Source organism: Corapipo altera, unplaced genomic scaffold (assembly GCF_003945725.1).
Source record: "Corapipo altera isolate COAL_440 unplaced genomic scaffold, ASM394572v1 51, whole genome shotgun sequence".
Taxonomy (NCBI): Eukaryota; Metazoa; Chordata; class Aves; order Passeriformes; family Pipridae; genus Corapipo; species Corapipo altera.
This window is the reverse complement of record NW_020884892.1, coordinates 4,237,069-4,256,667: the sequence shown is the minus strand read 5'-3', so window position 1 is coordinate 4,256,667 and position 19,599 is coordinate 4,237,069. Positions and strand designations below refer to the sequence as shown.

At 42.5% G+C, this 19,599-nt stretch overlaps 1 protein-coding gene across 4 annotated transcripts in view; it reads left to right on the top strand.

Moving 5' to 3' along the window:
* CCN4 (cellular communication network factor 4) overlaps positions 1–19,599 on the top strand; it is a 34,234-nt gene that overhangs the window by 487 nt on the left and 14,148 nt on the right. For 2 of the 4 annotated variants that reach the window (XM_027645589.1, XM_027645590.1), the window contains exon 1: positions 12,261–12,521. The exons of 1 other annotated variant lie outside the window; for it this stretch is intronic. In XM_027645589.1, coding sequence (XP_027501390.1) covers positions 12,499–12,521 — 23 coding nt within the window. In that variant the 5' untranslated portion in view covers positions 12,261–12,498. Of the gene's footprint in view, positions 1–6,069; positions 6,080–12,260; positions 12,522–15,367; positions 15,422–19,599 lie in introns of those variants that run through there. One more of the 4 variants, XM_027645591.1, reaches the window with a different exon arrangement.

The following is a 19,599-nucleotide window of genomic DNA, read 5'->3' as shown; positions in this document are numbered from 1 at the left end:
GGAAAGGAAAGGAAAGGAAAGGAAAGGAAAGGAAAGGAAAGGAAAGGGGAGAAGTGTGCAGAAATGTGTCAGAGTTGAGTTCTACTGGACATCCAGGTGGATCTGCACAGAAAACTGTAGGTTGTGTATTTTCTTTTTTGTTTGTTTGGCTTTTTTAGTTGGTTGGTGGTGGGGGGTTTTTTGTTGTTGTTTTTGTTTGTTTGTTTGTTTGTTTTATTGCTACTAGTTGTATCGTGGAGCAAAAGTAAGAAGAGATCCCCCGCTGCTGCCTGCAGCCAGGCTGAAGCTGGTGAGGGGACCGGGCTGGAGGGGAAAGGGCAGGTTCCCGACGGGTGGCGGTGCCCGGGATGGGCCAGGGCCGATGCAGAGCCGGTGGCGGTACCGGGACGGGGCGGGGACGGGAGCGGGGCCGGGAGGTGCCGCGGCCACTCCCGCAGGTGAGGAGCTGCTGCGTCTGCCCCGAAGCCGGAGAGGCAGAAGGGTTTGTTCCCCCTCCCGATCTATCGGAGCTGCCCTCTCCACGCAGCAGCAGCCACTTTCCTTCCCCATCCTCTTTGGAAAAACCTGTCAGGGGAAGCCGCTCATTTTCCAAAGGTGCAGGCGTTTTGCTTTGCTTTTCCCGATGCGTGCTCGCAGATTCGATGGAATTCTCGGGAGAGAGAGAATCTCAGTTTCTTGGACTGAGAGCTGCCGTGGGAAGGGGGTGAGGCTCCGACGGGAGCGGGTAGCGCCCATCCTGTCCCGCGGTCTCCTGTCCCGCGTTCCCGAAGGCAGCCCTGGACCCAGGGATTCGTGGGAGTCCCGAGAGCGAGGGGTTCCTAGGGACCCCTTCCGGCTACCCAGCTTGAGGCCGGGGAATTCCCTGAACCAGACAGACACGTGTAAGCTGTGTCTGAGCATCCCCCTGCTCTGAGTGGGATGACATCAACTACTCTGCTCAGGGGATTTTGCTTAACAGGGCTGCCGGCACCAGGGATTGACTTGCGTGTTGAGAGATAAAGCAACGCTTTAAGACAGGAAAGTAGCACGGGTGATGTGGCACACCAGGCACACCTGTGCGAGAGCAGATGGAACAGAGATAAATCCTGTGTGGATGCTGAGATGGACTGACAACAGGGTCTCTTCTGGAAAACAACCACAACACAAAACTAACAACAAACAAACTGTTCCTCTTGGGCTTTCCGAGGGAAGCTGGTTCTTACCGCAGCTGGTTTTTGTCCAGTAAGTAAAAAAATCACACAGAGGGAGTCATCCACAAACTCCCCAAACACTGCTACTAGAGGAGATCTGTGTGAGCCTTGTAAATTGTACGGTGGTTGTCCCGGGTTCCCTTGGTATCAGAGATGTTTGTAAAAAGAGCTGCTGCAGCATGAAAATATGTGTGTGAGTGCCTGCTGGGGGGGTGAGGAAGGGAGTGCAGTCCTGATATCCCTAGCTGCGTGTTTGGTCTAAAGAGTATCTAAAAAGAGTTCAAAATACTACCAACGGTTCCAGTTCCAGCTCTCCATTGAATTGAGCAGGTGAAGCTGTGCCTCCCTGGAGCATTCAGGGACACTGTCACCTCCCAAACACATCCACAGGGTGTTGTACTTAAAAACTCCTGAGTAGGGACAACTTTACCCCAGTAATGAACTGGTTTCCTTTGGGTCTTCTCCACACCTGAACTGGGGTGTGGTGGAGGGTTTATAGGCTGATGAAAGGGAGATTTCTGTCCAGTACTCATAAGGGAGTGGGGAAATAGAAATGAAAAAAGTGTGTGGCATGGATTGGTGAGAGGTGCTGGGGACAGAACAACTGGGAGGTAGTATTTGTCTATGCAATACTTAAAGGACTTTTGGGAGAAGGGATGTCCAAAGGAACAGTAATGTTGAAATATTTTAGTAAGGTCATGAGTCATAACAGAGGGGTGCTGGGAAAGCTCTAACACTACCCCACCTCGTTGTCCTTAGTGTTCATCTTTGCTGGTATACTCATAACAGTCATAAAGATCTTTCCAATGCTGCAGAGACATCCATGGAGTGGTAGCATCAAGTGGCTGTGCATATTGTGCAAAGCCTTGTGGTCTCCCTGGGGACTTGTCACTCTTTACGTATATGAAGAACTATGGAAAAAAAAATGATGCTCCACTGGGAAAGAGGAAGGTTGACTATCTGGGATATATATGTTCTCATTCCAGAAAGAAAGGCACAGGAGTCAATATGGGAAGGTCAGACAGACCTTCAGAATGCCTTCTGAAAAGGTATTTCAGAAGGCAGCTGTCAGGTTAAGCATCCCCCAATACTGCATGAAGATACAAGCAGTTACTGAGTTCTTAAATAGTTTTACCAATATGGTTTGGAGGTTTTTTAGATCAAAACTGCACAGGTGATGGGCTTGTGAAAGAAAAAATAACAGAGTATAGCTGGAATTTCAGGCATAAGTTTTCAAACTTTTCTTAAAATATTTTTTTTCATAGATACAAGGGCAGAGACCATGGGAGCTCAAGTCCTGTCAACTAAGCTGAGATTCCTCAGAGCCTGAGTCATTTTTGCAGCAAGGACTTTAAGGCTGGATGTGTTGACCCCTTTCAGTGTTGTACATTGAGGAATCAGAGCCAGAATCTTCAGCCCCAAGTCCTGATGACTCAGAAGAAGTGAGACCACTTGTTCAGATGGGACAAAATGTTCCAAATCAGGATGATGATTAGAAAAACAATTCTGCACTTAGTAGAAAATTAGTAAAGGACATTAGATAGAAACAACAGCATTGGAGGTTTCTAAAATATTTGAAGTGGAGAAACGGGTGGTGTGTAGATATAAAAATGTAAAATAAATGATAACAGGGTGAATGGAAATCTGCAGACTTTTCCTCAAATAGTGAAGAATGGTGTTGCTCTTCATCATGTTAACTAGTAGGCAGATATTGACTGCTATATGTGATGGCAGTCATGGTACACAGACACCAGGCTTCTGGCTTTGGTGAGTGGGAGGGAGGAGAGAGATGTTCAAAGATGGTTTTATGTAGGTATCATCTCCTTTGTGGGCATGTAGTTCACTAGATAGTTACTGATAATGACCCAAGCTCAGGTTGTGTGGAAAGTGGTTTAAAAACCATAATGTGTGGGTTTTCCTTCTTTTTATGAGGTTTATATTTACAGATATAAAGCCAAGGATTTAATTTGTAAAATACTTGGATTTGGTAGTAGGAAAAAATGATTACATTTCATTGGGCTCTTCCAGGTAAAACCACATTCCGACCAAACATAAACAACAACAACAACAAAAGAAAAAAAAAGGAAAAAATAAAGAAAAGAAACGAAAACAAAAAAAAGACCCCCCCAAAAAAACAACAAAGAAAAAAAAGGTGACACCCTCTCGCCTGGAAAAATCTTGTGGCTCTCCAGTGGAGGAGAGCTAAGGTTTACCTGTTGAGTGCTTCTTTTCAGAAGGCTACAGATTTTTATCATGGCTAATGATGCACAGATAATCTCAGGCAGCACAGGTTCAAAGTTTCTATGTCTTGTTCCTTTAACCTTCTCACCATTCCCTATTGCTGGTTACCAGAGATAGTCTGGATACACTTCTCTGTAGAAGGGCTCTTATCCTACGCTTACATAAATTGTAGGTGTCGATTGAAATTGCTCTGGTTATAGAAGCTGAAGATCCAGCCATGAAAATTAGCATCCTGAGGCTTGGAGCTGGCAGACAGAGTTCCCGTGGGTATGGCTGCATTGTACGTGGGGCTTTCCCAAAGCTGATCTTTTGTTTGGCAGTCCCCCCTCACACATCCATTTGAAGAATGAAATCATTGCTAAGGCAACACCCTGAAGGTAGCACTGAATGTGTTCCATGTGGACCAGAGGCCCAAACCCAAGTCTGTTTCTCATGAAGATGCCTCCTAAGTACACAAACATGAACCTGTGAAGTTTTTGCTGAGAGAAGCAGGAGTTTGTGCATTTTTTTCACAACTTTTCCTACTGGTATCTGAATTTGCTTTGTTAGCCATCAGCTGCCAGTGTGCAACAATCTCTTTGTCAACATCAACCACAACAGAGCTGGGGACAGGTATTGGCTTCCTCACCCTCCTTGCAGTTGTGCCACTGCCTGTTTGTGTCCCTTGTCTGTCCTTCCTCCCTTCCACACTCCACCTGCCTGCAGGTGAGGCTTCTTCGGGAAAAGGCATTGTTTACAAGTGACAGCTGTGGATTTTAGCAAAAGCTTGAGATTTATATGATGACACTGATGTCTGTCCTTTGAAAGACTTGTGCATGTTTAGTTTCTCCTGCCTTCCCTGGATACTATGGAAAGGCAATGTTCAAAAATTTCAGAAGTCCTCCACACCCACATAGAACATTTGACTTCTCTTTTCAGAAGCTCTGGGCTCCCATATTGGGATGTTAAGAGTTGCTTTAGCATTTTGCCAGTGCTCAGCTTACTGAGAACTGCTCTTTTTGGATGGTCTCAGTGTCCCAGAGGGGTCTTGAGCATTCCTGTCTGGACAGCCCTGGCTCTCATGCATGGGTGGAAATGAAGCTGTTTATAAACCCGAGAAACAATACCATGTATGTGAACCTTGGCAGTTGTTGCCTGGCAAAAGCCAGACACCCACAGCTTCAGCTGGAGATACATTTGTGTATTGAACCTGCCAATGTCTCATTTTATGGGCCAGAAAACAGGGTAAGGTTTCCTCAGTCTTTCATATCTGTCACCAGGAGGTTCAGGTAGTCACCCTGGATTAAGTTGTTCCTCCTGTTTCCCCCTTTGCCTTCTTACAGCATAGGTCAAGCACCCTCATTCTTATGGTCCTTATGTTAAAAGCACAATTTTCTCTTTCTATTGAGTAGAAACACTGACTGGCAGCTGTTGGCTTGGAAGTGAGAGGCTCAAAGGAAGTCTACCCATTTGTTTTCTTTCTGTATTCTGATGTCTGACATCAGAATTTGGACCAAATTTCTTTAACTGTGCTTACAGCACCCAATTTCCCCATCATTCCCTCTCCACGTGTTGTCCCACCCAGGGTTTGCTGCATCCTGAGCTGAGTTGTGTGCGGTCTCCCATTGCTGTAGGTTGGCAGGAGATCACAGGGCTTGATTTTTACAAATGTCTTGCAGGTCCAAGGGGCTCTGACTCTGCTGCTTTAGCAACTCTGTGCAATTATTTGCCAGTGCTACTCTGAGTTTCCTAGTTGTGGGTGAGGATCACTGGTTCTCCTGCATCCTGGTGCTCTCTCAACTTTGGGATGTGCCTCTGCTGGTGTCTCTGTTATTTATTGCATCCATACTGAAACCTAATGTGTGTTCTGGTGTCCTGGGTGAAAATTCTGGAGTCCTTCTTCCCTTGTGTCTTCTCATAGACTGCTGCTGGGCACTGACTTGTCATCCTTGCATATAGGCTGAGTGTGGGAAAGTAGAAGAGAAAAAAGTCATTTTTACATCTGTGGGTGCCAACTGCTGGCTCTTGTCTACAAGTAATTCTTCTTGTGGATGGGGAAGGAAAGGAGAGCCTTTTGGCAGGAGCAACTGTGGAAGAAGATAACACTTAAGCTGAGCTTTGCAACACAACTTGAGTAATGAATTTCTAATACTTGCATTGGTAACACATTCCAGGACTGTGTGGTCATCTCAGTTCCTCTTTTTCTCAATAGCTCCCACATTCCGTTTTATTAGTCTGGGTCTGTCATTCCGCTTAACCTATAAACAAAACGAGAGATGTGCAAGTTGGAAGACCAAGTTTCATGAACTCCAGGATGGCTTGCAATGAGCCCAAAGGGAAACTTGAGAGGCATTTGCAGAAATAATTGCCGGCTCATCCATGGAGGGCTATGAGTCACCTGGATCATCATGCTGCTGAACATCTGCAGAGTTAGGTCTTTGCTGTCATGGAGCAATTCCAGCCCTGCAAAAGGACCTTCTCCTAAGATCTTGCCTTGCAAATTCATTGGAGTTCCTAGAAAAAGTGTCTCATGCTTGGCAATGGGAGGGCATAGAAAGATAACTTGGTCCAGAATTTCAGTGACACTTAGACCAACAGAGCTCACAATACCTGTAATGCTTTGGCTGATTTTATGCCTTTTCCTTTGGAGCTGAAACAGACTCCTTCTAGTCAGCTTAAGGTAAACCTACCCTTTCCCTTCCAAACATATTGAAATAATCTCCAGTGAAAGGCTTCCAGGTAGATAAGATGGATTGGTTTTGTTGTTACATCTCTAGCTTGCAACTGTGTAGCTTGACTGAGTTACTAGTTACATTAGATTTAGAAACATGGAAATATCATATATAGTCATAGAATTATAGAATGGTTTGGGTTGGAAGGGACTTTTAGAGGTCATACAGTCCAGCCCCCATGCAGTGAGCAGGGACATCTTCGACACAGTCAGGTTGCTCAGAGCCCCATCCAACCTGACCTTCAGTGTTTCCAGGGATGAGGCATCTACCACTCTCTGGTAACTTGGTCCAGTGTTACACAGCCCTCATAAAAATCTTCTTTCTTATGTCTAATATAAATCGACCTTCAGTTTAAACCCATTACCCCTTGTTCCCTTGCAGTATCTGCAAGAACACACTAAAGTCAGTAGTAGTAAGCAACTTTGTAATCCTGTAGGATACTTGACACGAAATTTGCTACCTGCCACCAGGAACACAACTTTGACCAAAATTGTTCTGAATGACTCAGATGAGATTATTATTAAACATTTTTTAAATTATTTTTATTAAAAGTAGCATTGTTTTTAGCTGCATGTGAACAGTTGCACTTTTCCCTTTCTAGAATTTGTGAATGTAACTCATGCTTTCTGAGTGGCTTAAAAGTTTTGGTTCCTTCCATGCTCTACAAGCTTTCCAGACTACCATCCTGCTTTCCTGTTTTGTGATTTCTTACTGAAACTTTTTGAGTAACAAGTGACAGCAGGAGGGGTGGAGGTTTATTTCTTTCTCTTGCTGAAATTTCTACATCTCCACGTACATATGTTTGGCCTGTGAAAGGAAGAATACAGAGAAAAAAAATGGAGCATGTCTTTGCTGAAACAGTTTTGGGGGCAACACTAACGACTGGGCAGACAGTAATATACCAGGGCTCTGCAGAGAGGCTGGTAATTCCCCAGAAAGTGCCATGACTATCCTATAGCTTCTCCTGATCATGCTCTAATCACCTGTGTCATTGTCACTGCCGGGCCTGATACATGGTGTCTTTGGGATTCTCATAGTTGTGAGTGCACGAGGTCACGCTGTATCTGCATTTTTTGGACTTTCAAATTCTTCTTTCTGGTTTGTGAAATCCACCTGTATATTCCTGGATGTATGTGATAATCAAGCAGGCTATTTGCTCACTTTTATGATCACCAACTTATACCGTCTGTGACAAAAAGAACTCTCTGTATCTGGTCTGATAAACAGGCAAAGACATCAAAATCTGTATGGGGAGAATTAAGTTCTCCTCCAAATGGCTGGCACATGTATTTGGCTGCCCTCAGGCTACCAATTCCCTGGGTTTAGAGTAACAGCTGGGTCATTTTAGCTGTTTAGCAAGGAAGGACTAAGCCACAAAAACTGCAGCCAGTGCTAAGAATCTGCGAGTGGATTACACTATAAAACTCTTTGGCTATATTTTTATGGGGGGGGGGGGGGAAAGGTGGAAAACAATAATTAGGAAAACATCCAGGTTCCATTAAGTAGTTTGGGCATTCAGCAGGTGATTTATTTTTAAGTGCTGAAGGTAGTATTTCCTGCTGGATCTTGGTCTTACAAGACTGGATCATACCCACTGCATCTGTGTGTGGGCTGATGTACATTGATGTAAGAGAATAAAGGAAAATTAAGTTGGTTCCTTTCTGTGAGTTTTTCTTCCACATTTGACCTTAATAGTTAAATATACAATGACATCCCTGCTATTTAACACTATAGTTCATTTATGGAGACTATTCACTATTAATTTTCACATTTTACTAGAGTGACAAGTGTGCAAGTGTAATTTTTAAAATTACATTTATACAAACATTTCTATGAGACACAGCACTCCATGAGGCTGGCAAAGAGGTCATATGTAATGGAGTTGTGGAGGCTGCTTGACTTATATTTCCAGATTTTGCATCAAAACCTGTACCAATTTCCCTCAGTGCTTTGAGATTGGCCAAAGAGTTGGTTTGACCATGCATATTTAGGCTGCTGAATTCCTTGTCCAACAAAGCTACCCAGGGTGGGTAGGCTCCCTAGTTTGTGGTGGAACAATGCATTACATGCCTATTTTCAGACTCAAATATGATACTTCTGCTTTTTTTAGATAATACACTTAATTCTGTATTATTTACATATATACGTATAATACATATATGCACATACTGCATATAATATATATATGCATATAATACATGTATGCATATACTCACTCACCCTCCTTGTATTTTTTTGGTTTGTGTCAGTTTTTCCATATATATCATACAAGCAGTCTGCTTGCACTTGAGGAGATGTTTATGTCACATTTTTAACTGTTTCTCCCTGTCCCAGCTAGTTTAAAATGATTTCCAGAGGAGGCTGTAGTATTTGATTAGAGGAGTAAGTGGATATTATGGCAGCAAAATAGAGATTCCTTTAAATCCTCTGCATCCTCTATAATTGTAACATTTTATAGAGCAATGATTAAAGAATTGAATTTGTTTCATTTCCATATGACTATATGACTATAAAAGGGTTGATCTTGTTTTTATTGTTCACCCTATAACCTACTGGGGAAACAGAAAAACTGCCTCTGCAGTGGGAGCTCGGCAGATATAAATATTTTGGCTTAACACCTCCCTCCTTCTCCCCATACGTTTCTGAAATGTGGTTTTTCCGGCACGAGTGCTGTCTGTGGAGCCGCCTTGGCCCAGGGGGATGTTCGGAGGAAGCAGGGTGCTGTGCAGGGCTGCTGCAGAGCACCACAGCCATTTCTACACCAACACTGCCCTCACGTGTCAGGGATTTGGGAGACTCAAATGTCAGTAACCAGACAATTAGCAATTCATCTTTATCCTCCGGGAGACAAAACACACAGCTGGTGTTCTCCTCTATGTAGAAGCATTAACTGTTTAAGGGCTGAGATGCTGCCGCTCTCCAGGTTCGCGGTTTTTTGGATGGGAAAGCAATATCCTGTCCCGAGCAAGATTGGGGTTTCTTTTTGGTTTGGTTTGGTTTGGTCTGATTCAGTTTGATTTAGTTTACATTATGCCATTCATAGTATCAGCAGGTCTCCACATCACAAAAGAGGAATTTGGGATTTTTGTCACCTGGTCAATTTAGACCTGGGCCCCAGCAGGCATTGTAGCTGCCTGCGAGCAAGAGTGAAGCACCCATTTCATCACTTTCTATGGATCTATCCAGCCAGAAACTGTTGATCACCACTGGTGTGTTGGATTTGAAGTTGTTGGAGAGGTGAACAAGTCCTGTCCTTTTGCAGGCATCAGGTGCAAGTGATGGTTGAAAGTCAAACACCAAGCAACTGACCTTGCTGAACTGACGGCATCTGAGACTTGGTTCAGTAGAGTAATTGCTTTTTTGCATCCAGTAAGAACTCAGTGACTTAGTTTATTAGCTGTGTGTGGGAGGAGGGATCACGGTATGGTTACAGTGTAGGAACAAGAAATCTTACAGCTATTTCTGGCTCTGCCACAGACATCCTGTCTGCCTTTGGGACAGTCACGTTATCTCTCGGGCCCCAGATTAAACCAGGATCATTTAATAATTTCATCCTCGTGAAAGGTGCTCCTTTCCACCATGAGTTCCTCCTAGACACAGAATGTGACATGCTCTACCTGCTTGTGCAAGTGACGTGTGCATTCCCATTTGGAGATCTGATACCTCTGAATATATCAGCCCTCACATTTACTGCTTGCACCAGTTTTTTAGGTTCACTCTCTGGCATCTTATTTTACCAAAGGGCTGAATTTCAGTTCTCTTTCCACTGACTTGAGGAGAAGGGAGATTAATTCTCCAGTCCAACACATCATTTTTCTATAGTAATAGCTTCACTCCTTTCCTTTTTTTTCTTAATGAATTTGTGCCAGGAAATGTTCTCTTTTCTTCACTTGTAGTTTCCACTGTATTTAATTGAAAGGCAATGGTTTAGTCCCCAACATCTTGTAAAAGCCAAAGGCTAATCTACAGGCCTCTCTCTTTTTTCTTTCTTCTCCATTTGTGTTATGTCAGCTTCTGTTGGGGGTGGTGGGGAAGGAACAGCTGCTTTTTGGGGCTTTCTGTTGTGTATTAAAACAGGATCTCAGATTCAAGCGTGTCTGGAATAACGTTTGTAGTGCAAAGCCCAAGCCAGCTCAAGAGCTGGCTCCTCTTTTGAGCCCCTTCATTCCTACTACACAAATTTGCTCATTTTGCTGTTTCTGGGCCAGGTCTTTGGGAACAGCCTGTTCCCCCTGTTCAGGGACTCATCACCACCCCTTCCTCCTCTTTCACAACACGTGGGACAAGATGCTGGCTGAAGCCATCATTATACTGACTGCTCCTCTGCAGCAGTTCTTGCTAAAAAACCCAAATACCCTTTAGAAAAGTTGTTTGGATCTGCCCACCTGTCAAGCCTCTTGTGGGAGACTTACATGAGTGATGGTGGTCTTCTCTCCAAGCTCCCTTTGTCTGTCTCTCCCTGTGACCCTGCTGGGCCTTCATCCTGTTACTCTGCTCAGCTACTCCCGTGGGCAGCCAAAACGTGGCTGAGGGAACCCCAGGGTGTTGTCCTATCAGCATCAAGGACATGCTGCTTCCCAGGGCTGCATTGTGGGGCTGCCACAGCAGTTAAATCTAGATTAGTGACCTCAGTGCCTGGGCACCCACAGCATCAGGTGGCCTTACTTTGACATGGGGCTCCAGGGTAGGAGATGGGCAAAAGCCTGCTGCAGAGCTGTGTCACAATGGCCCTCTGAACTTGCATGAGGGCTTAACCAGCTTTATTCAAGTCTCCCAAGCCAAATATTCTCAGCCAAATACTGCTGATTTTCAGAAAGGGAAAGAATTCCTTTCCTAGCCATGAGATAGTGGCCGAAAGAAGGAACTTTCCTGTGCCAGGTCTGTAGAATTTTGAATGTGAGCTCCATGGAAATCCAGACCAAGACAGACCAGATGTAGAGAAATTGACCATGAAATAGTAAGGAAACTTTACAAATGTGAGAGAACATCAAGGTGAAAATTTTGAATCTGAATTAAAGGTTTTCTTTAAAGAATGCTATCAAGTAGCCAAACTATTAAAAAGAAACGTCTCATAAATTTGAGCTGCAGAGATCTCAGAGCATCTGTTGATGGGAACTTCCTTGGTTCAGTGCTGAAGAATCACTATTTTGGAATGAAACCATTCTTTTTTCCCTTCTCATGAATGTTGAATAAATCTGTCTGAGGTATTTGAGTAGTAGTCTTTCTAAATGATCTTAATATTATGAACATACCTGCTGCCTCCTAACAGTTGCCCTGCATTTTCAGCCTCTGCCTGTTGAAACCCTCATGCTTTCTGGTACTCTTAAATCTCTTAATATTTTGACAGATCAACATTTACCCTGAACTAGATAATCACCTGAAAAAAAACCCCAAAGAAACAGGATATAGATCTAAATCCCTCTTAAAGATTAAGAATAAGGCAAAAATGTAGCAGAGTAAATGCAGACCCCAAGCCTCCTCTCTGAAAAGCCACTGAAAAGCTGCTAAGAAACAGGCAGTATCTGTTTTCCCTCCTGATTTGGGGAGTTCATGGTTGTGCGTTCTGTGAACATGGGGTGTGAGACCCTGGTCCTCAAGAGCTAGCCTTAAATTCTCCTCAACCTCAGTGCAGTTTGTAGCAGACTTGAAATTACTAGTTGTTGTCTTACAATATGAGTGTATTTGGAAAAATAAAATGTTATTCCTTTTCATTTTGTATCAGTCTCTTCATAAAAAGCTTTCTTGCATGTGTATCTGTGGTTTGCTTTTCCTAATAAAACAGTCTGAGTAGAAAGGATACCCCAAATGACACACGAGTAACAAAATTCACACTTTTTTGCTCACCTTCTGACAAAGGCAAATGCATTTCCTGTCATTTTTATAGTTCTATAGAAACAAAGGTGGGGGAGGAAGAAAAGTCCTTTTGTATTACAATTAGAATGCTGGATTCAACTGTTTTCTTGGAAAGCTAATGTGAACTTTGTGTGGGGTCAGATACAGGTCCACACCAGTGTTCTAATACCTCTTTATTTTTCTCTACTTTGTGTCTGAATTCAAGTTGAAACCAATGAGATTTGGACCTCCTCTGAGGCTGGGACCTGGGCTAAGGAAATGAAGAAATAGGAAATTGAAATTATAACTTCTTAAGGCTATTCAACCAAGAAGAGTAGGGGAAATAGGAGAAAAGTGTCCTGGAGACCAGGAGAAATGTTGGGGTGTATGCAAGGAGATGGATAGTCACAAAGGCCACAGAAATTTGGCTGCTTCTGGCTCAGCTTGACCTAAGTGCCTGTCAGTCAGCCCCATGCCAACAAATTCCCATCGTGTGAGACTTCCTTGAACCTTGAATAGGCTTTATGTCTTCGCAGTGGCCTGGAAGGTGGATGTTGTTGCTGATAAGAGCTGTGCCAGCTCACTGGAACCCGCTCTCTCCCCTCTCTGTGCTTTGCTGCTGAAGAGTTTGCGCAGTTCAGGTCTTTCTTTTTGTGTGTGTGTTAAATCTTTACTGTTAATCTCCTTGGTAGATTTGAGAAAGAAAAGGACAAGTTTAAAAATGCTCTTCTGACTCCAAATTCCAGTTTCCTGTTGATACAGCTGTGTGTTTTCTACTGGATGGCTCTGTAAACAGACGGTTTAACCCTTCAATTCTTGCAGTTGTGTTGTTTCAGCATCACTAGTTTGTCTTCTGAAAGAAAATTTCCCCTCTTGCTTCTGTCCAGAGTATCCTTTTTTTCCTCTTCTTTTTGCACATCCCCACGCATTTCACATCCTGCTGTGATTTACCACTTTACTCAAAAAGAACAGGATTTCCTTGTGCCTTTGGTGAGAAAACTTCTCTCCTTTACAACCCCCACTTTCTAGTGTTGTGTTTGTGGAGGGAAAATTACACCTTCTAAGTTTAATTTCCAGTAATTAAAATTTAATTATCAAATTCCCCGGCAAGAGCACCAGCAGAAAACCAATTTACCAGAATTCTCAGTAAAAAAAATTTTAGCGTATGAGATGAGAACTCAGCTTAGCATAAATTACATACCAGGGTATTTCAGCCTTTCATACCATAACAAAATCTTCATCTGTTATTGTTTTAATTCTGGTGCTGAGTCTGTTTTCATTCTGCTTGAATTGATGGCATGGTGGCATCACACCTATCGATGAGGACCTGGCTGCATCTGGCTGTGCCACCCTGGATGAAACCTCTCTGCTATTGAAGCTACAAGTATATCCAGCCTGAGGAATATGCTGACTGCCAGATCATTGTTCCTCTTATCAGAACAAAATGGAGAAACCTTTTCTTTTTGTCTAAAGTAGATAGTTTCAAGGTGCTCAGCTGTGGTGTTCCACCATATTTGAACTCCCCCAGACACATCTGAAAGTCATATTCAGAAAAATCATATGCTACAAGCTGAATACTGATTTTTCTATGGATGCATAGATAGAAATTTTTTTCTTCCCAGGCACGGCACCAGGAAATCCCTGGATGTATAGTCCTTTAAACAGCTCTAGTATTCCTATCTCTCCCTTTTCCTACTGATATCTTCATAGGGGAGCTCTCTTGGGATCTCTCTTGCCCTTATTCCCTGGCTGCCATCTCCCTTGATGGCAATTGCATGTTCCTCCATGGTCTGGGCAGTTCACAGTCTTCAAGGTTTGTTTCTTGTAGCCAAAGAAGTGTTACCATCCCTGTTCTGCAGACACAGAGAGGCTAAAAGCTGAGTTCAAACAGCAAAGTCATGCTCTAGTCTTCCAATATAGCGTTTACCTTCTCTCCCTTAAGCTGCCTCAAAGTTAGGCATTTTAGCTGGAGTAATCGAGTCTCCTGTGTGGTCAGTGCAACGACCCCCTCAGCTGTCATCAGAGAGGGGCCCAGGGTTTGCACCCAGCAACTCTGAGCACAGCTCGTTGCTCAGAGAAGCTGAGGAGTGAGGTTTTTTACATATCATTTCATCAGTGCCAAAGATTCCATTGATGTACTACTGAGTGTCTCACAAATGTAGTAAAGGCTTATAACCAAACTTGCAATCTTCTACAGCACTACACAGTGAGCTGGGGACTTGCTCCAGGAAATTTTTGAAGTCCATAAACATTTGACTGCCAGTGGTTTTATTTGTTGACTAGTTCAAATTAATTTGACTGTGCAAATCATCTTTCATTAGCATAAATATTCTTTTAAGGCATTGCTATTTCAATGATGCTGCTCTGCCTGTCATTTATCCTTTGCAGTGACTATGAGAAGTGAACAAGATGCATACATGTGCAATAACAGTGTGGCTATGTGGTCTACGTTAGAAAAGGAACTTCTCTTAAGGAGCTGCTGTCAAAAACAAGCTGCTTCCATTGGTTCCTTTTAGCAGTCTTATTTGTAACTGTGTCTTACTATATGGGCACCTCCAGGTCCCAGTCAAAACCGATTTACTCTCCTCCTCTCTCCATCTACGTCTTTCCAGTGACAAGCTGAAAGAGCTGGGGTTGTTCAGCCTGGAAAAGGGAAGGCTCCAAGGAGGAGTCATTATGACCTTCCCGTACTTATAAAAGCAGCTTATAAAAAAGAACAGTGACTTTTTACATGGGCAGATAGTGATAGGACAAAGGTAACAGTTTTTTAAATCAGAAGAGGAGAGAATTAGGTCAGATATTAGGAAGAAATCTTTTACTGCGAGGTGTGCAGTGACACAGGTTGCCCAGAGCAATTGTGGATGCCCCATCCCTGGAAATGTTCAAGACCAGGCTGGATGGGACTCTGAGCAACCTGGTCTAGGGGATTCTTGCCTTTTCTGGAGGAAAGCTGGTCTGATATCCTCACAGTTATGTAAGAACTGAGTAGTTTCTAAATTCACCTTTAATAGGATGAATTGACCCTCAAATAGCTATGTGCCCCAAAACTTTACCCTCCTGATAGACTTGTCTTGAAAGCAGAATTTTCTTTTCCTTTCTTAAGAAATGAAAGGTTTGTTTGTGTTTGGGCCTGCAGCTTACATGAAGTTAATGACAGCATTAAGAAGATTAATAATATGTAAAAACAGTTCATGGTTTTACATGTCTTATTAGATGCTCTCTTTGGAATTACAGTGCTGGTGTTGATTTGTAGCATGATCCCCAGATAGGTTTAAATCTGTTATGGAGAACTTTCTTGTCTCAGATAGGTGCCAACTTTAAGGGATTAGTTTCATACTAGACGGTATTCAGTCTGTGGATTCTGATGTCCTTTTGCATATCCCTTATGTTCAGGTACTGTATGGCATTTCACACCTGTCTATCACCAAGCCTGAGTTGGGGAGCTGGGTAAGAGTATCACTAGATCTCAGTTTCCCAGATATCAAAGGAAAAGGATGCTTCTTTACAACATTCTCCTTTTTGGTAGACCACAAACAACTTGTGGAGGCTTGTCACTTCTAACGGTTCATACAAAACTCAGGAGTGTCCTGGATCTGATACATCTGGTGATAAGTACATTGAGTATCCTCAATTTGCCGTCTCTTCTTTTCTGCTTACAAAACCTGTACTCTGATCTACCTCAGTGTCTCAACTATCATCTAGAAAAGTTAACAAATTACAGATTTGTTTACTGTTCTTTTCCATTCTCATAGCCTCAGGCCAATGATGGTCTCCAATATAATTTTTGCAAAGGGTCATTGTGTACATGGTTTGGCAAGCAGTGTTGCTGCTCCACATGTTGAGCTAGTAAATTTCTTCAGATAGGCTGGGCTTGTTCCAGGGATTTAGGCAGATAAGCTCAGCAAAGCTTGGGAAAAGGAGGCCTCTAGCTAATCACCACACTCCTGCTAAATTATCTCACCATAAAATTGGCAAAGTCGCTTGTGCTGATCTCAGTTTAACTTCTAATATGAGCTTACAGCAATTCATAATTTCTCTAGCTTATGGATCACCATGTTTCTGGCTTGTTGCCTACGTGATGTGCATGGGCACAGACTCCCTTCCAATCAGTTTCTGTACATTTGAACTCATGCAGAGCTTGCAGTTACATTTCTATTGAATTTACTGATTTCATTTAAAAGTTCTTAGTCTGTTTCTGCATGTCTCTCTGTTCTTGTTTTTTGGATTTTGCTTTCTAAGTCATAAGCAAAAATGCTCAGAAGTGTGTGCTTAGCATTCAGATGCTTGCTTCTCTTTTTAGACATCAGGTATCACTCTGCTACAAAGGACTTCGGATTTCCTTTTTAAGAACCTTTTTGGTACATTCTAAAGTACAGGGACAAAACCTTCTGGGGGGATTTTAAAAGGCAGTTGTTTGACATTGGTAACCTGTGATATGGCTAAAAGCTTGATATCAGCTTTAGGAAGAAAACAGATTAGGAAGATAATGTCTCTCCAGGGAATTCAATACTTCGGTTCCTTGAGGATGTGATTTAAAGCAGCATCTGCTCTGTGCTGTGTAGCATTTTATACTTTCCTTCAGATCCCTGAACTGAAGATTGTTTGGATATGTATCTATTTGTGTGATTCAGTTTAAAGCACTCAAGAGAAATGTCAAGGGAATACTGTCTAGGATCTTGAAAGAGAGGCAGAAGGGACTTCTGTGGCATCCCACCCTTAAGGAGAATTAAGCACCCGAGATTTTTAGATGCTCATGGTTGAAAGGAATGACAAAAGTTAGAGGGTCCACGGAAGTTCACAAATTTTTATTAGTAAATTACACACTTGGCCTGGAAATTGATATAACTAAGTCTCTGTTCTCCCAGAATAAACACATGGCAGTGGGTTTTGGATAAAGGGGTAGGGTGAAAGGGAAGGGAGAAAGAGAGAGATATGGATTAAAGAGGATGAGAAAGAGAGAAAGGAAGAGTCTTATTGCTGGGATGCCCAGGGTTCTGAGGAGAACGCATGCCTCTGCTTCATGGGAGTACCATTTTATAGATAAGTTTTCCCTGCCCTGGAGTTAAGTTTCTCACTTTCTGTGTAAATTAGTTATCATGCACAGTCTGTTTTTCTAGACCTTTATGGAAATGAGTCAGAGGGTTTTGGGGGTCTTTGGTGGTCTTGATGCCCCATACAGACTGTGTCCACTTCTCAATCAGATGCTCAAAAAGTTTGATGAGGAAACCGGTATAAGGTGTTCAGTTCCTTTTTCCTCTTTGTGATAACATGGGGACACCAGTTATCTCATGTTTGTGGTTCATCCTTCACCCTGCCTTTACCATGTAATATGACTTTAACTCACAGAGAGGTTTTGTGGTTTGTCTTCTGACTATGTGAGTTTTCAGAGATTTCTAGACGCCTGGTACTTTTTCAGAACATCAGTTCAATTTGTTGCTGTCTGGATGTATCCTATTGTCTTCAACTTATTTTTCCTTTCCTTAATTTAAATACTAGTTCATTTGGTCTTCGGAAGTTAATCTGTTCTTTCTCAGAGATCTCACTGTGCATCATATCAGCTGAATTTTTCACAAAAGAGACGTGCAAGTATCACAAACTGAGCTGAGCTATGGTGGAGACCAAGGTGAAAGACTTGGCCTTGCAAACACAACACAGCAATGAAGTGGATAGAGTTTGGCATTGCTGGTACTTAGAATTGCAGTATTGCCATTATTCTTTCCCCCTGCTTGGTGTATGATCCAGTCTGATGATACCCCTCTCCTACTCTGAGTTTCAGTGCTTTCCTGATTTGGTTACCTAGAAAAAGCCTCAGGCACTACCAGATTCTGGTTGAACATTTGCATTCCATGATTCTGTGAAGAAAAGCTGCTTCCCTCACAGAAGTGTGGCCAGACCATATTCAGATCAGGTGACCAGTGTGGCAGGTATTGATGTAGATGCCTTTGTTTCAAGTGTACAAATGCTAATTTACTGGTCCCTCTGAGCACACAGAACTAACTCGCTTCAGATGCTACAAGAAACTCTTGCCATGATTTTGCCTGGCAAAGGCTAAGACAACATATATCATTTCAAGCAGGATCATAATGTTCTGCAATCAGACTCTGAATTAGTGTCAGGTCCTCCTAAAGTATGCAGGAGTCTGGTATCTTCTGTTGGCCCTAGGGATATTGCTGACCTATATGTCTTCCAAGTGCATTCTCTGTCTGACAGATCTCATAAAATACTGTAAGCTACAGTTACCAAAATATGCCATGCTTAGTACAAAAATATCCTTTCATGATAGGACTCTGTATCTGGAAATGCTGCTGTTTATTCAGATAAGTTGTAGGCTCCATCTGTTTTTTACTTAACCACAGGGATGTAGCAATGCAAAGACTGCTCATCATCGAGAGTCTTGAGGTGGCTTTGATATGATACAACACTGTATTAAATGGCAACTATGTTTTTTTGGATGAAGCCATGTGTGCCATGTGTTCCAAAGGGACCATTAAAGTAGCAGTAGCAGTAGCAGCAGAGTCTCTTTCCTTCTGTTATCTCAAAATCTTCCAGCTACAAAATCAGACTTCTGGTAGGATTCCTGTTATCAGATAAAATAATATTTAGCTGCCAAATAGCTTTTTTGGCCATTCTTAAGACAGAAGAGAGGATGGATTAGAACAACAGAATTCTTTTGCCTGCACTAAATGTACCTTTTAACAAATAGATTAGCTTTTATTCCCTGAGCCAGAACCAGACTTTAGGTAGCACAACGCAGAACTCAGCTGATGAGGACATCTTGTTGGTCATTTCAGTTTACAGGCGTATTCTATGTGTGGTTTTGGCAAGGTGTGCATTCACAGTCTGCCAGTAATACTGATTGTTTGTGCTTCCTGGGGGTCTTAATGCAATGGAAAAGGATGGAGAATTCAGAGCCTCCTGGATGGTCTGTCTCAGTGATGCCTTTCTCTTCTAGTAAAGAAGTTGTCTTTCTGATGTTCAGACTGAACTTCCCCAACTCTATTTTTGTGGCTGCTGCCCATTGTATACCCTCTGCTACCACTGGGAAGAGTGGCCTTATAGTAGATCACCTGTTAACCTCTTTGTCAGACTAACAAAGCCCAGCTCCCTCAGTGTGTCTTCTCCTTTTGGTCTCTGACCATCTTGGTTGCCATCCTCTAGACTGGCAACTCCTAGATACGCCATTGGAACTGAGGATTCAAAACTATAGTCCAGGAAATTAATTAATCTATTGATATCTCACCAAGACCAGATTCTTTTCCATATTCCATTCAAACAATTTAATGCTTGCAAAATGAAAGCAAATAACTAGCCCTTAGTATGGATTTCAACAGGGAAGAAACTTTGACAGTTGGAAAATAAAATAATCAACTCAGAAAGGTAAAGCTGGAGGAAATAGCTGTGGAAACTTGATATGGAGGAGAAATTGCTATTTAAAGGAAATAGAGTTGCATGACTATGTCAGTTCATCAGCAGCTCTAGGGAAGAGCAGATATTAGGTCAAGCATACTGTTTCAGATTTCAGAATTTAAATGACAATGAAATTTAAAAATTAAAAGTTGTTATAAGTCAAAATTCTCTGCATTGGAACAGAAACAGAAAATTGTTGACACTTGAAAATGTAGATT